The 13,723-nt window shown below is 49.3% G+C and overlaps 1 protein-coding gene across 4 annotated transcripts in view; it reads left to right on the forward strand.

The window, feature by feature from the left end:
• MYL4 (myosin light chain 4) overlaps nt 1-12,557 on the forward strand; it is a 28,861-nt gene extending 16,304 nt beyond the window's left edge. For all 4 annotated transcript variants that reach the window (XM_082706535.1, XM_082706533.1, XM_082706534.1 and 1 more), the window contains 7 exons: nt 42-192; nt 3,096-3,123; nt 9,141-9,290; nt 10,631-10,804; nt 11,261-11,338; nt 11,853-11,897; nt 12,393-12,557. In XM_082706535.1, the coding sequence (XP_082562661.1) occupies nt 76-192; nt 3,096-3,123; nt 9,141-9,290; nt 10,631-10,804; nt 11,261-11,338; nt 11,853-11,881 (576 nt within the window). In that variant the 5' untranslated portion in view covers nt 42-75 and the 3' untranslated portion in view covers nt 11,882-11,897; nt 12,393-12,557. The remainder of the gene's footprint in view (nt 1-41; nt 193-3,095; nt 3,124-9,140; nt 9,291-10,630; nt 10,805-11,260; nt 11,339-11,852; nt 11,898-12,392) is intronic.
• The last annotated feature ends 1,166 nt before the right edge of the window (nt 12,558-13,723 follow it).

Here is a 13,723-nt window from a genome sequence, read left to right on the forward strand (position 1 = left end):
CTGTCTCATCTCCCAGGCGCCACATCTCGATTCCTTCCTAGCTCCCATCTCCACCGAAGATCCCAACGAGACGACATGCCTCCCAAGAAGCCTGAGCCTAAGAAGGAAGCAGCCAAGGCCGCCCCAGCCCCTGCCCCGGCCCCAGCTCCTGAGCCCCCCAAGGAACCTGCCTTTGACCCCAAGAGTGTCAAGGTGAGTGAAGCTTAGACACTGGGATGGAGGTGGGGATGACGTTCAGGATTCTGACTGTCCTGGACCGTAGAGCTCTGTTTCCTGGAGGTTGGACTGGGCTGACGGCTGTGGTGGTCCATGCCCCCCATCATGGTGCCGGAGGTGGTGGAGCTGGCGTTGGGGCTGGTGAGGGGTTTTGGGGGTTGTAGGCCTTTCCCCTCAGGAACGGGTTTCTGCTCTGAGGAAGCTCTGCTCTGTCACCCCAGATTGACCCAGCAGAGTCGGGGATGGCAGGGAGGTACAACCAACCAATTACTCAGCCTTAAATTTTAAGGCGCTGTGGGAGCCATCATAGTGAAGAGAAAGTGACTGACCCTTTCCTCAGAGGTAGTACGCTGTCTTTCTGGAGAAAAGACACATAACGATAGTCACCAGTGCAACTTGGAGTAAGTGACGTAAGGCAGCGAGGGAGCGGGAGGTCTGGGCGAGGCTTTGTTCGAGAAGACCCTTGCAGTGGGTAGGTCTTGGGGGCAGAGAGGCTCTGGATAAGGCGAGAGGAGCCTGCTTCCCTTTCTCCCCTACCAAAGTGGTTCCCTCCTTCTGTGGCCTCAGCCAGGGCTCCTGCCTGGGGTATGCAGTGGACAGGCCCATCCCAGGCTGAGACCCTGCCTCTAACCCGGGGAGGGAATGGGGTCTGGTTCTCTCTGCCGACCCTGCTCCCCTCACCCTGGAAAGTTCCTCTTCCTGCGGCTGGTCTAGGAGCCCTGCCTGCCAGCTGACTCAGTCACTTCAGGCCTCCCAGCTCTCTGGCCCAGCTGCTGAAGGAATGGAACTGGGAGGGGCCGGGAAGGAGGGGTCAGAAGCCTCTGGAGAGTGAAGCAGTTCTAAGCCTTGGCACCAGAATGTAAGAGGTCAAGTGCTACTGGTATGAGGAGCTATTAATAACAGGTTGGGAGTGGTGGGCCCCTGGGGATAGCCATGAGGGCAGGGCTGGGGGTGGTGAGGGATCAGATCAAAGTAAGAGCTCAGGACCCGGTTCTGTGACAAGAAGTTAGGGAAACCGAACCTCTGGGCTCCAATTTTTGGGTGACCCTCTGTAGCCCTCTCAGGATTCCTCCTTGCACCCACAGACCCAGGAGACTCTGCCCTTGTGCCGAGGACCCTGGGGTTGATCTATAGTAATCCCGACAAAGGCCAGGGTCAAGCATCACTGGCTTGGCCAAGAGATGGAGTCAGTTGCACGTCCCTGGGCTTGATTATGGTACACGTGGAGGCAATCGTGTAAGACCTTGAAAGTACCGGTTCACTTATTACTCCCACTATGGGTGGAGCCTCCCAAGAAAAACTGACTCTCCCCTGCCTCCATCAGGATGCCCTTATTCTGATTTGGTCTGATAATGCATTTCTCCTATGGGGCAGCCTGGCCCAGGGGACAGCTGCCTAGTGGTCTCAGATCAGAGCTTTCTCTTTGACCCATCACTTCCCTTTCTCTCCTGGCTGCAGTCTTCTTTCCCACATCTGGATCTCCCAATCCTGAGGGTTGTTGAAATTGTTTTAAACTAAACTAATGAAAAAAAAAAAGAGGTGTCCTTCATGATTGGAAGGATATGATTTCTTATTATTGTGCTTCTCTGGTTCCTTTGCTTTGAAAAACTCTGCTCAAAAAGAACAAAAAAAGTAAACTTAAGCTCAATATGGGTGGTTACGACCAGGATTCTGATTTTATGTTTTTATATTCATTTCTCTTACACATTTACTCCTGGGGCTTACCGCGTTACAAGGCAAGGCAACCGCACCGTTCCCTCAGAGAGTTCGTGCAAAGCATGCTTTACCCTATTTCAGGGGTATCTTTATGGCCAAGCCTGGTCCTGGTCACAGCTAGTTTCCTTCTCAACCCTGTGTAACCCCTCCACTCTCCTAGCTCCTTCTAGCTCATTCCAGCCACCCTGGAGGTCCTCATTAAGGGGGGGGGGTGTGTTTGCCTGAGGGGGAAGAGCACAAGCTGCAGAGTTAGGACTAGAAATGCCCCTTTGTGAAAAAGAGGCACCAGGGCTGGTTACCAACCCCCCAAGAGGGGATGCGGGGTCGGGGGGGAAGGTGGGTGGTGGCCGATTAAGGACAATGAAATAATACACAAAATCCCACATTACAATGATGACTCATGCTTGTTCATTGTCATTCATTTTCAGAACTTCCCACCTGCCTCTTCTGTACTCAGCAGTGAATTATTATGTCTTGTGGGGGCGAATCCAAAATTTATTCCTTCGCTCAACCAATATTTTTTTGAGTGCTCTGTGCCAGGCATCTCTGTGAACAGTAACAAAATCCCCGCCCCGGTTTGGGGGAACCCTGGCTTTGGGAGGCCTGGGCACCCCTAGAGGCAGGACTGAGGAATAGTTAGGAAACTTTGAGGGTGTCCCCAAGTGAGGCTTGTTGTCTGGATGCCCAAGAGGGACATGTCCTGAGGAAAAGGGTGGGGGTGGGACGGGGGGAGGAAAGGGAGGCCGAGGGTGGGAAGTGGTGGGTGCCCAAAGGGAGAAGAAGTCTGACTATGGGCAGATGGTGGAGTTGGACTGAATGTGAGGGCAGTTTCTGGCCAGTTAGCATGAGCAATTTCCATCTGACCACAAGAGATCACCATGGGGAGTCAGCGTAGGTTCTAGAGTTCTCTGGAGTATTTCTCTCTCTTTCCCTCTCGTTCAGCCATCATTCATGCGTGGTAGGGAGCTCCGATGGCTGCATTATTTGCTGGCTGATTGTAGTTCATTCGTCAGGAGACTGGGGTTCTGCCCTTTGCCTCCCCGCCCCCCACACTGGTGACCTGCAGGAGGTCCCTCCCCCACACCGTGGTAGAAGCCACTTCTGCTTCCCTCTGGAAGCCTTTGGCACTCTCAGGCCTCATTCCTGTGTTTCCTTCCCCACAGATAGACTTCACGGCCGACCAGATTGAAGGTGAGTACTAACAGCTGCGCCTTCCCCCAGGACACCCTCTGTCGCCCTTCCCTGGAGGAGGAGGACGGGGCCATAGTCAACCCCGTTCTCATCATCACTCACCCATACTTGCTCATTTTCACCCAGGATATGTGATGACTTAAGCCCTTTATGTGGATTAACTCACTTCATTCTCACCACACTCCCAGGAGGTAGGAACTATTGTTGCGCCCATTTTACTGGGAAAACCCGAGGCACAGACAAGTTTGGTAGCTTGCCCTTCTCACACAGCCAGCTGGTGGTAGAGCCAGGACTCAAACTCAGGCAAGCTGGTTGCAGACCTGGTGGTTCTCAACTATTCTGCCAGACTGCCTGGCACCTAGTAGATGTACAGCAAACAGGTCTTTATTCCCCGCCACCAGCAAAACCCGCTCTTCAAGATAATTAGAACCTTCATGTCTGTTCCTGTGATAGGAAAGCCCTCCTCAGGTCACTGGCATCCTCTCCCGTCATCCTGTAGCCTGCTGAGACTATCACCTGCTCATGGCGACAGGGCTAGTGGTGACTTTCGGGTGTCTAGTTCACCCGTAATCCCCATTACCAACCCATCCCTGTCTTTGAGGAAGACAATTTGTTTTCGCAATGTTCTATGAAGTGCTGTTACGTGCAGCTTCAAGACAAGCCTCCAGATCTCCCACCTGATTGCTGCCCCTTTTCCAGCAGGAGTCTGGTGTTTTGAGAATAGAACGTTTCATCGTGTTCTGTGTGCTTTATAGCTGGGGCTCCTTGCCATTGCAACTTCCCCCTCTCTTTTCCCCACCACATGCTTCTAGGGCATAAAATCATAGGAGTTAAAAGGGACCTTGAAAGGTCATCTGCTCCAACCCCTTGATTTTAAACACATAACTGTATATTCGTTTATTTAGTTCTTTTTTTAAAGATGTGCAATTTTATTATTTATTTATTAATAATAATGGCTTTCCTTTAGCCTTATGTTTTTTAAAAAAAGGTATTATTTATTCATTTGACAGAGAAAGTGGCAGGGGGCAGCACGACAGGGGGAGAGGGAGAAGCAGGTTCGACAATCTCAGGACCCTGGGATCATGAGCTGAGCCAAAGACTGAGCCATGAACCACCCAAGCACTCTTACTTTTTATTTTTTTAATTAATTTATTTGAAAGAGAAAGAGAGAGAGCATGAGAGAGAGAGCACAGCGGGGAGGAGCAGAGGGAGAGGGAAAAGCAGACTCCCTGCTGAGCACGGAGCTAGATGTGGGGCTTAATTGGGGCTTGATCCCTGGGATCATGATATGGGCTGAAAGCAAATGCTTAACCAACTGAGCCACCCAGACACCCAGCACTTACTGTATTTTAAAAAGTATGGGATGCCTGGGTAGCTCAGTTGTTAAGCATCTGCCTTCGGCTCAGGTCCTGATCCCAGGATCCTGGGATCAAGCCCCAGGTTGGGCTCCCTGCTCTGTGGGAAGCCTGCTTCTCCCTCTCCTACTCCCCCTGCTTGTGTTCCCTCTCTCACTCTGTCTCTCTCTGTCAAATAAATAAATAAAATCTTAAAAAAAAAAAAAAAAGTAAGCCAATACCAGTGTGTGGTAAAACAAAAGCAAAAACTCATATACTATTTAAAAGTAAATAAAAAATAAAAATATTTTCCTCTCGCTTTCCTGTCACGTTGATCCCGCTTCCGAAGATAACCACTGTTAATAGGCCTATGTGTTCCTCAGGAAAAATATATAGTGGCATGCAAGTATGTATGTAGAAAACTTACACAAACTGAGTCATGTGATAGAGACTTTCCTGTATCTTTTATTTAATACATAGTAGGAATTATTGTATTTAGTATATATTATTTAACAAGATACCTTGGTATCATTTATTTATGTATTTATGTATTTATTTATTTTAAAGATTTTCTTAGAGAAAGAGAGAGAGAGAGAGAGTATGAGTGGGCTGAGGGGCAGAGGGAGAAGCAGACTCCCCACTGAGCAGGGAGCCCGATGTGGGATTTGATTCTGGGACTCCGGGATCATGACCTGAGCCAAAGGCTTAATCGACTGAGCCCCATGCATCCCAATATACCTTGGTGTTTTTTTATAGTTAACAAACAGTTCTACTTTATTTTTTTAAAGAATTACATAGCTTCTCATGGGCAGATGTACCTTTTGATTGAATCAGGCTGATAATGATAGACCTTCATTCAGATTGTTTCCAGTTGGGAGCTACCAGCATGCCTTCCCCAGGGGAACTTTCCAGAAGTGGGTCAAAGGATACTTAAACTTTAAATTGTAATAGTTATTGTGAAATTGCCTTCCCAAAAAGTGATACCAGTTTATTCACAAATAGGGCATGAGAACTAGCAGATGCATTTTGAAACTAGTGAATTTAATCTGGCTTTTGCAATACCCTGTGGACATTCACTTTCAGTCAATAGTTTGGTGTGCTGTAAAATACTTAAAGTTGATTTAAATGCATTTTAGTTAAATATACACTTGTTTGTAGATACAAGCATGGTGGTACCCATGAGGACTAGAGAGTCAACTAATGATAAAAAATTTTTCATTTCCCAAATGGGAATCATGGTCAAAGCCAACTGGGGCAGCTGGTTGCCTCCTTTCTCCATGAAGATTTTCAGGGCCTGTGGTCTAACTCATTTCAGTCTGTCATTATTCCTCTGATCTTGAAGATGTCCCTTTTTTGGATCGGAATAGTTTCTATTTGTATTTTACTCCTGCTATCTCTTCATTTGCTCTTTGATGAAGCTGAAGATGTTATTCTCATTTTATGCTAGAAAGAATGTTATTTGGAATCAGGAGATTTTATTATTGGTCCCTAATTCTGCCACTATTGGCCACGAGACTTTGGCAGGTCACTTTTTTAAAAAAATTTTTATTTTTATTTATTTATTTGACAGACAGAGATCACAAGTAGGCAGAGAGGCAGGCAGAGAGAGAGGAGGAAGCAGGCTCCCTGCTGAGCAGAGAGCCCGATGCGGGACTCGATCCCAGGACCCTGAGATCATGACCTGAGCCGAAGGCAGCGGCTTAACCCACTGAGCCACCCAGGCGCCCCTGGCAAGTCACTTTTTTGAACCTTAATTTTCTTATCTGCAAAGTAAGAATATTTGGTTTGTTTCAATTCAGAAATTCTGTGACTCTATTCAGCTTCCTTTAGAATATCCTCTATTTATTTGTAGTTATCAAATCCAGTCTTAGCTTTATGGCCCCATTTTATTTCAATGCTTTTTTTTTCCTTATAGAAACTAGTTTTTAACTCTTGACTGACTTACTGGTTCCTCTCCAGATTTCCATATTCTCTCTCTCTCTCTCTCTCTCTTTTAAAGATTTATTTATTCATTTGAGAATGAGGGAACATCTGAGGGGAGCGGGGGGAGAGAGGGATAGGGAGAAGGAGAGAAGCAGACTCCCCGCTGAACACAGAGCTAGGAGGCAGGGCTTGATATCATGACAGTGAGATCATGACCTTCATGGAAACTAGGAGCTGGATGCTCAAATAGCTGAGCCACCCAGGCGCCCCGATTTTCATATTCTTATAGGCAGGGATTATCACCTTTGGTCATTGCTCTAGCAAGGACCCGACTACTACAGACTGTTGAGAAGAGGTTTCTTCTGAGCCCATGAATATTGCCTCTCATATACTCCAAGATCACACTGGCTTTGTCTTCAATCTAGTAGCAGCCCTAAGCTTGAGTGTTTGGGGTTTATGTGTATACCAGGTTTTGCAGGAGGTCCCTCCCTCCACCTCCTCCCTCCTCACTATTTTCTTGGTGTTCTGAATAGTTGACCAGAAGTCACGTGTGCATTGGTCTAGAAATGATGATAATTATACCTATAGCATAAGGTTTTTGAAAGATTAGACAATGTTTCGGGGGTGGGAGGGATGCGGTGACTGGGTGATGGACACTGGGGAGGGTATGTACTATGGTGAGTGCTGTGAATTGTGTAAGACTGATGAATCACAGACTTGAATCCCCGAAATAGATAATACATTATATGTTAATTAAAAAACACAAAATAAAATAAAAAGAAAAAAGATTTAGATGTTATCAGCTCAGAGCTTGGTCTGTTGTAAGTGGTCAAATCATAGGTCACAGTTCTTTTGCTTTCCTTCTCATGTTCCACTTTCCTGTTAAAGATCATTATATTCTTCTATGAGGACACTTCTTCTATTAAATCTGACCTCACTCTTCCGCATGAACTAAGAGATCAAAAAGTCTGAGTTCAGGGGTACTGGGGTCGCTCAGTTGGTTAAGTGTCTGCCTTTGACTCAGGTCATGATCCCAGGGTCCTGGGATGGAGCCCTGCATTGGGCTCCTTGCTCAGTGGGAGACCTGCTTCTCCCTCTCCCTCTGCCCCTCCCTGCCACTCATGCTCTCTCTCTTTGTTTAATAAGTACATTTTTTTTAAAGAAAAGTTCTGAGTTCAGTTTCAACTAACATATTTATTGAGCAATGAATTTGTGCCAGAAGCCATGCTCATTTCTTTAAACGTTAAGAAAAAAATTAGATTCTTCTAACAAAACTGTGAGGAAGGGATTATTTCCTTTTGACAAAGGAGGAAATGAAGGTCAGTGAGGTTTAAGTAACCTGGCCAGAATCACATAGTTAAGTGGTAAAATCGAGATTAATGCAATAAGATAAGACTAGCAGCATTGTCTGAACATTTACTATACACAGGACATTTTGTTAAGATTTTTAAATATACATTATTGTATCTGATTTGAATGTAATACAAGAATCCTATGAGGTTGGTGACATTTATAGAGGAGAAGAGGTTTATGGAGGTTAAATATTCACTTGCCCAACGTCTCACAGCTAGTAAGCAATGGAAATGGAATTTGAACTTAATTATTCAGTAATTGAAAGACATGTGGTTTTGTATCTTTTAAATTCTTACAAAGGCTAATAAAGGCTTGCAAATAAACATCTTGGGGAATGGCTTTGATATGTGGAATGATTTGTAAATAATCCGTAGGCAGCCTCTAAGGGATAACTGTTTCTAGAGTACTTGGTGAGGATTAAAAGCAGCTTTTTTCCTAAGTGGTTCATACAGTCTTTGGTTTATATTGTTAATCCATTTAGTCAAACCATTTCTCTGCCAGTTCCAGTCCAAATGATCCCCAGTAATGAACTGGTTGAGTCCACATTCATGAGAATTAAGGTTCTTTCCAAAGGGCCCAGAGGTGCCTTAATTTGACCTTGCTCCTTGGAGACCTGCCCTGGTAACTTCGGGGTGTTGTAGCCCCTAGAGCTCCGAGCCGGCTTCAGAACTAGGGAAACAATAATAGCCACCCTTTGTTGATTTCCTTACCATGTGCTAGACAGCCGCTTGCACATTTCATAATCCCCCCAGCAACCCACTCTGGTGGACATGATGTCCGCACTTAGAGCTAAAACAAAGGGGGGGCCCCGCCGAGGTGAGCAGTTTGCTCAAGGCCGCATCCAGGTCAGTGGCAGAGCTGGGGTGGTCCGACTGGCCTGGAACAGGCAGCACCGATAGCCGACTCTTGAACAGGTCTTAACATTTTGGAAAGGGCCTCTGTGCACAACCACCTCCTTTGATCTGGTTAACGGGGAAGGGAGGGGAGGGTGAAGCCTTACTCTCTATGTTTGCACTTCGCTGAGAAGCTGGCAATCCAGACTTCTGAGCAGGGGCTGTTTTCACTTCCCTGCCATTTTGACAGTCGGGCCCCTCCCCTGCAGCAGGGCTGGGAGCGTGGGAGGTAGGAGCCCCGCTGGGGCAATATTCAGGTGACGTGACAGAACTGAGAGAAGGCATCCCAGGCCCCAGCTGGAGCAGATCGTGGAGGCTCCCGGATGCCCCTTTGGTTGTCAGAAGATGGCGTGGTGTGGCTTCCAGGGAGGGGCTGGAATGACGGCCAAGGGCAAACACTGAAATGTTTTATCAGCCGCACTGACCGGCTCTCAGCCTGGGTGGAGGCTGATGGCCCTTGGCCACGGTCCTCCCTCAGCCCCGGGGAGGCTGCAGTCAGATCTTCTCTCTGCAGAGTTCAAAGAGGCTTTCTCGTTGTTTGACCGGACGCCGACTGGAGAGATGAAGATCACCTACGGGCAGTGCGGGGACGTGCTGCGGGCCCTGGGCCAGAACCCCACCAACGCCGAGGTGCTGCGTGTCCTGGGCAAACCCAAGCCTGAAGGTCAGCGTGGGCCTGGGCCTCCACCTTTTGGTGTCTGCCCAGAGGTCCCTGGGGCTCCTTTTCTTCTCCCGTATTAGCCCTTCAAGACCAGACCCCCCTCTCCAGGTGACCCTTCTCCCCTTGCTAGAGTTATGGAAGTCTCCGACAGTGGATTCTTGAAGAATGTGGCCAGGGCTTGATCTTGTTTTCCCTGTGAGGTTGGAGCTCCTGGAGAGCAGGAAGGACCTGCTTCAGGGTGTTCCTCTGACACCCCAGGGTACAGGGAGGTGAGCTGGGGGTCTCACCACTCACCACCTGCCCGCACCCCCACGCCCAGTATGCTAGTTGCAGTGTTAATGCACTGAAATGTCCTGTGGCCACTATGAATTGTATCACAAAGACTTTGTGACTTTGTTTCCTATGATGGTGAGAGCACTGAAGATCGCAAATGATTCATTTAAGTCAAAGCAGACTCAAGATGAGCTTCGTAACGATGCCTCTTTTGCTCATTTGCCTTCACTAGGTTTTGGTGAATGAGTTTCAAAAGGAATGCAGGGGAATGTGTCCCATTTCTGAATGTCATCTGTCATGCATAGTAGTAGAGTTAACAGCTGCTCCGACACATATGTCCTAAGAGGTGTCACACCCGGTGGGGACAGGCAGACCTGGGCGGGAGCCCCCCAGGCTTCTCTACAGGCTTCCTGGGCCCCATATAGCTCCCTTCCCCTTTCCTTGGTTCTGGCCCCTCCCCTCCTCCTCTTGCTGGTGAAAACCCCAGGGTGGGGGAAGGATGTGGGGAGGAAAGGGCCAGAGGACCAGCAGGGCTTGTTAGAGGTCAAAGGTGTCTGGGTGCTTCCATATTTGAAAGTCCTTGTGCTGTTAGAGAAGACAGAATTGCCAACATCTGTGGTACTTAAAAATGAAAGCTTTCAACACACTATCGTGTGGGAGAGATGGGCTGGCTCATCAGGAAAGAATTGCAAATTTGTAAAAATGATTGATTCAGCCTTGCTCCATTTAATGTGGTCTAGGGATGAGACCCAAAGGAGAAATGATGCAAAATTCCCTTTTTGCAATCCTATCAGTTTACCTCTGGGACGTGTCCATCCCATGTCAAAAGTCTAAACTATGAATGTGAGGCCTGGTTCTGTGAGCCTTTGGGCCCCTCAAATCCTGCCCCGGCTGCCCCGGCTCCCGGCACCTGGCTGGCCACGTGGGGCTTAGAGGTCTGGGTGGAGTCGCCGTGGCTTTCCCCTTCCGCCCTGGTCTGGCCTGGCAGAGCTGGGGCGAGGGCCCCTGAGGACCTGCTGCTCCCCTTGAGCCCCTCGTCACATGACATCCTCTCTCCTAACCGCCTGAAGAGATGAATGCCAAGATGCTGGACTTCGAGACGTTCCTGCCCATCCTGCAGCACATCTCCCGCAACAAGGAGCAGGGCACCTATGAGGACTTCGTGGAGGGGCTGCGTGTTTTCGACAAGGAGAGCAATGGCACGGTCATGGGTGCTGAGCTCCGCCATGTCCTCGCCACCCTGGGTACGCAGGCTCGTGGTGCCCGAGGGGGTGGAACGGAGGGGTGGGAGTGCCCAGGTGGCGTAGGTAGGGGGTAGACGGGGGTCCCTGCTTCCTGAGGATCATGTCCTGATTCAGGCCCTGTCTCCCCAGGCTCTGCAGGAACAACCTTCCCCCAACTGGGTCTGCTCAGCTGGGCTGGAGGGAGGAGACCTGGTTGGTGGGACCCAGGGCTCCCATCCTTATCATTGCCTCAATCACGGGGGCCCTGGTCCCCCACTCCCCTCAGTGCTGGCTGTAGGGCAGAGGAAGAGGCCTTGGGGAGTAGGAAAGATCTAAAACCTTGGCTCTCCCTGCAGAGCTTGGATGTCCAGTTCCCAGATCCGGGGAGACTTGGGACTTGAGACTTAAGGGGGTGCTTGGGTTTGGCCTGTTCCTCCTTTGCCGTATGTAATTCAGAGCCTCCTGCCCCCACCCCAGGAGAGAAGATGACCGAGGCTGAGGTGGAGCAGCTGTTGGCGGGGCAAGAGGATGCCAATGGCTGTATCAATTACGAAGGTATCCCATCATGCCTCACTTCCATGGACCTCTGGAGAGGGCGGGCACAGTTTGGGCCGGACGGGTCTGCAGAACAGGACAGATCCAGGAATTAGAGGCTAGATGGATGTTGGCGAGCTCCCGATGGATGTTCTCTTCCATCCTTGGACTGAACAGCATAGTGTGATGGAAAGAGCATGGCTTCTGGAGATAGCTCTGTGATAGACCAGCTCTGTGACCTGGATCAAATCACTTACCTTCTCTTAGTGTCCGTCTTCTCATCTGAGCAATGGGGTGATGCTGGCTCCTTTCTCAAGGTTGGGGGGATTAGCAGAGAAAATGTAGCTCCTTTCATCTCTGTCCGGTGTCAGCTGAGAAGACACAGAGCAGAGGTTGGGTCTCTTCTTCCTGCTTCTCCCCCATCAACCCCAAAGGAGAGAAAGAATCACCACCAGTAGAAAGGGTGGTGGGAAGTTTAGAAGTCAGGGGCTGAGAGGGGCCAAGTGTGGTAACTGATTTCTGTCTCCCTTCCCAGCCTTTGTCAAACACATCATGTCTGGATAAAGCAGACCCCTCGCCGGTGAGTGCAGCGTCCCCCACCCCTAGTCCCTTCTGGGGCCTGCCAGGGGGCTCCCAAACACCACCACATGCCCTAGAGCTTTTCAGTCCTATTCAGACCCCGTAAGGGGAAACCAGAAGGGCCATCATGGGCGAGCAGCCTGGCCTGCCCACCATTCCCTGCTCTCTCTGCGCTCCTGCCTCCTGCCCTCGGTCCCTTCCAGCCCGGCCTTGCTCTCTCCCTGCTCTTTGTACCCTGTCTTGACCCTCATCAATGGCACCTGACAGCCTTTCTATTAAGGTCTCTCAAGGCGAGACCATTCCCTCTGGACTGGAGCCTCCTGTACTGGCTCCTGCATGTGCAAAAGCTGGGTCCTGGGGGGAAGAGCGCCCTGGCCTGTGCCCTTGACTCTGTTCCTCACTCCCTTCCCTGGACTCCCCTTGGGCTGAGGGCCATCCCAGCTGGGGTATGGGGTTTGTAATAAGGGGCTGGGGTCCATCTAGCACTTTCTTTCAGGTGCCTGTTCTGGGCCTTAGCCTTTCTGGAGTGAATTAAGCCAGAGGCCCAGAGAGACTGAGCTGGAGCTGGGGTCCTGGACTTACCCGACACAACATGACTCCTTGGGCCCCGAACCCTCCCTGTAAATAAACGGTTCTGGCAAGCCTGGGCCAAATACTCTGAGTCCAGCCAGTCTTTGAATTATTTTTTAAAAATGAATTAATTGAGTGTGTGTTTGTGTGTGTGTGTGTGTTTGTGTGTGTGATGTGAGGGTCCACACATATTCCTCAGGGAAATGAGTGGTATCTGGGAGCTGGGAGACAAGGGCTGAAGCCCAGGGATCTGGAAATAATAAGGTTAGACCCATGAGTGGAAAGCGCCACGGGGTAGGGGGCTGCAGTTCGTGGAGCTGTAATCCGGAGTTTCGTTTCCTTCCAAGGCTCACTCCCCACCTTGTCTCACAGGTGGTGAACAGGAAGGGGGTAAAGGAACACTGGGGCTGCCAGGGTCCCCTCAAATGGTTCTTCTTTGTTTGTAAAAAATTGTGGCAAAATAAATATAACATAAAATTTCCATTTTAACCATTTTTAGGGGACAGGACTCTAGTGTTCGGTATATTCACATTGTTGGGCATCCCATCTCCAACCTTTTCGTTTTACAAAACTGAAACCCCATGTCCATTACATACTAACTCGCCAGCCCCCAGCAACCACCGTTCTACTTTCTGTCTTTGAATTTGACTCCTGTAGATATCTCATATAAGTGGAATCATACAGTATTTGTTTTTTTGGGTCTGTTTTTTTTCACTTAGTATATTGTCCTTAAGTTTCATCCACGTTGCAGCCTGGATCAGAATCTCCTTGTTTCTTAACGATGAATAGTATTCCACTGTATGTAGGTATCACATTTTGTTTTTGGTCCTTGTTTCTTGATGTGGGCCCATTTAGGCACCTCTTCCCCTGAGTACAAATTCCCTGGTGCCTGGTTCAGCCCTGCTCGTCCTGGACATCTCACTGACTCGCTGCTCAAACCCCAGGTCCACACCCAGGACTCCAACTCAGGGCTCTAGAAAGTGTCAGGGTCAGAGGGAGCACAGACCTCAGAACTGGGAGGGCAGGGGAGCCAGGAAAGGCAAGTGGGAAAATGGGAGGGATGAGAAGACCAGGATTGGGAAGAAGAAAATAGAAATATGATGCAGGTTTTTTGTTTTAAGATTTTATTTATTTGAGAGAAAGCGAGCACGAATGGGGGGCGCGGGGCAGAGGGAAAAGCAGTCTCCATCCCAAGACTCTGGGATCATGTCTTGAGCGGAAAGCAGATGCTTATGGACTGAGGCACCCAGGTGGCCC

Source organism: Mustela nivalis (assembly GCF_964662115.1).
Source record: "Mustela nivalis genome assembly, chromosome: 17".
NCBI classification, from domain to species: Eukaryota; Metazoa; Chordata; class Mammalia; order Carnivora; family Mustelidae; genus Mustela; species Mustela nivalis.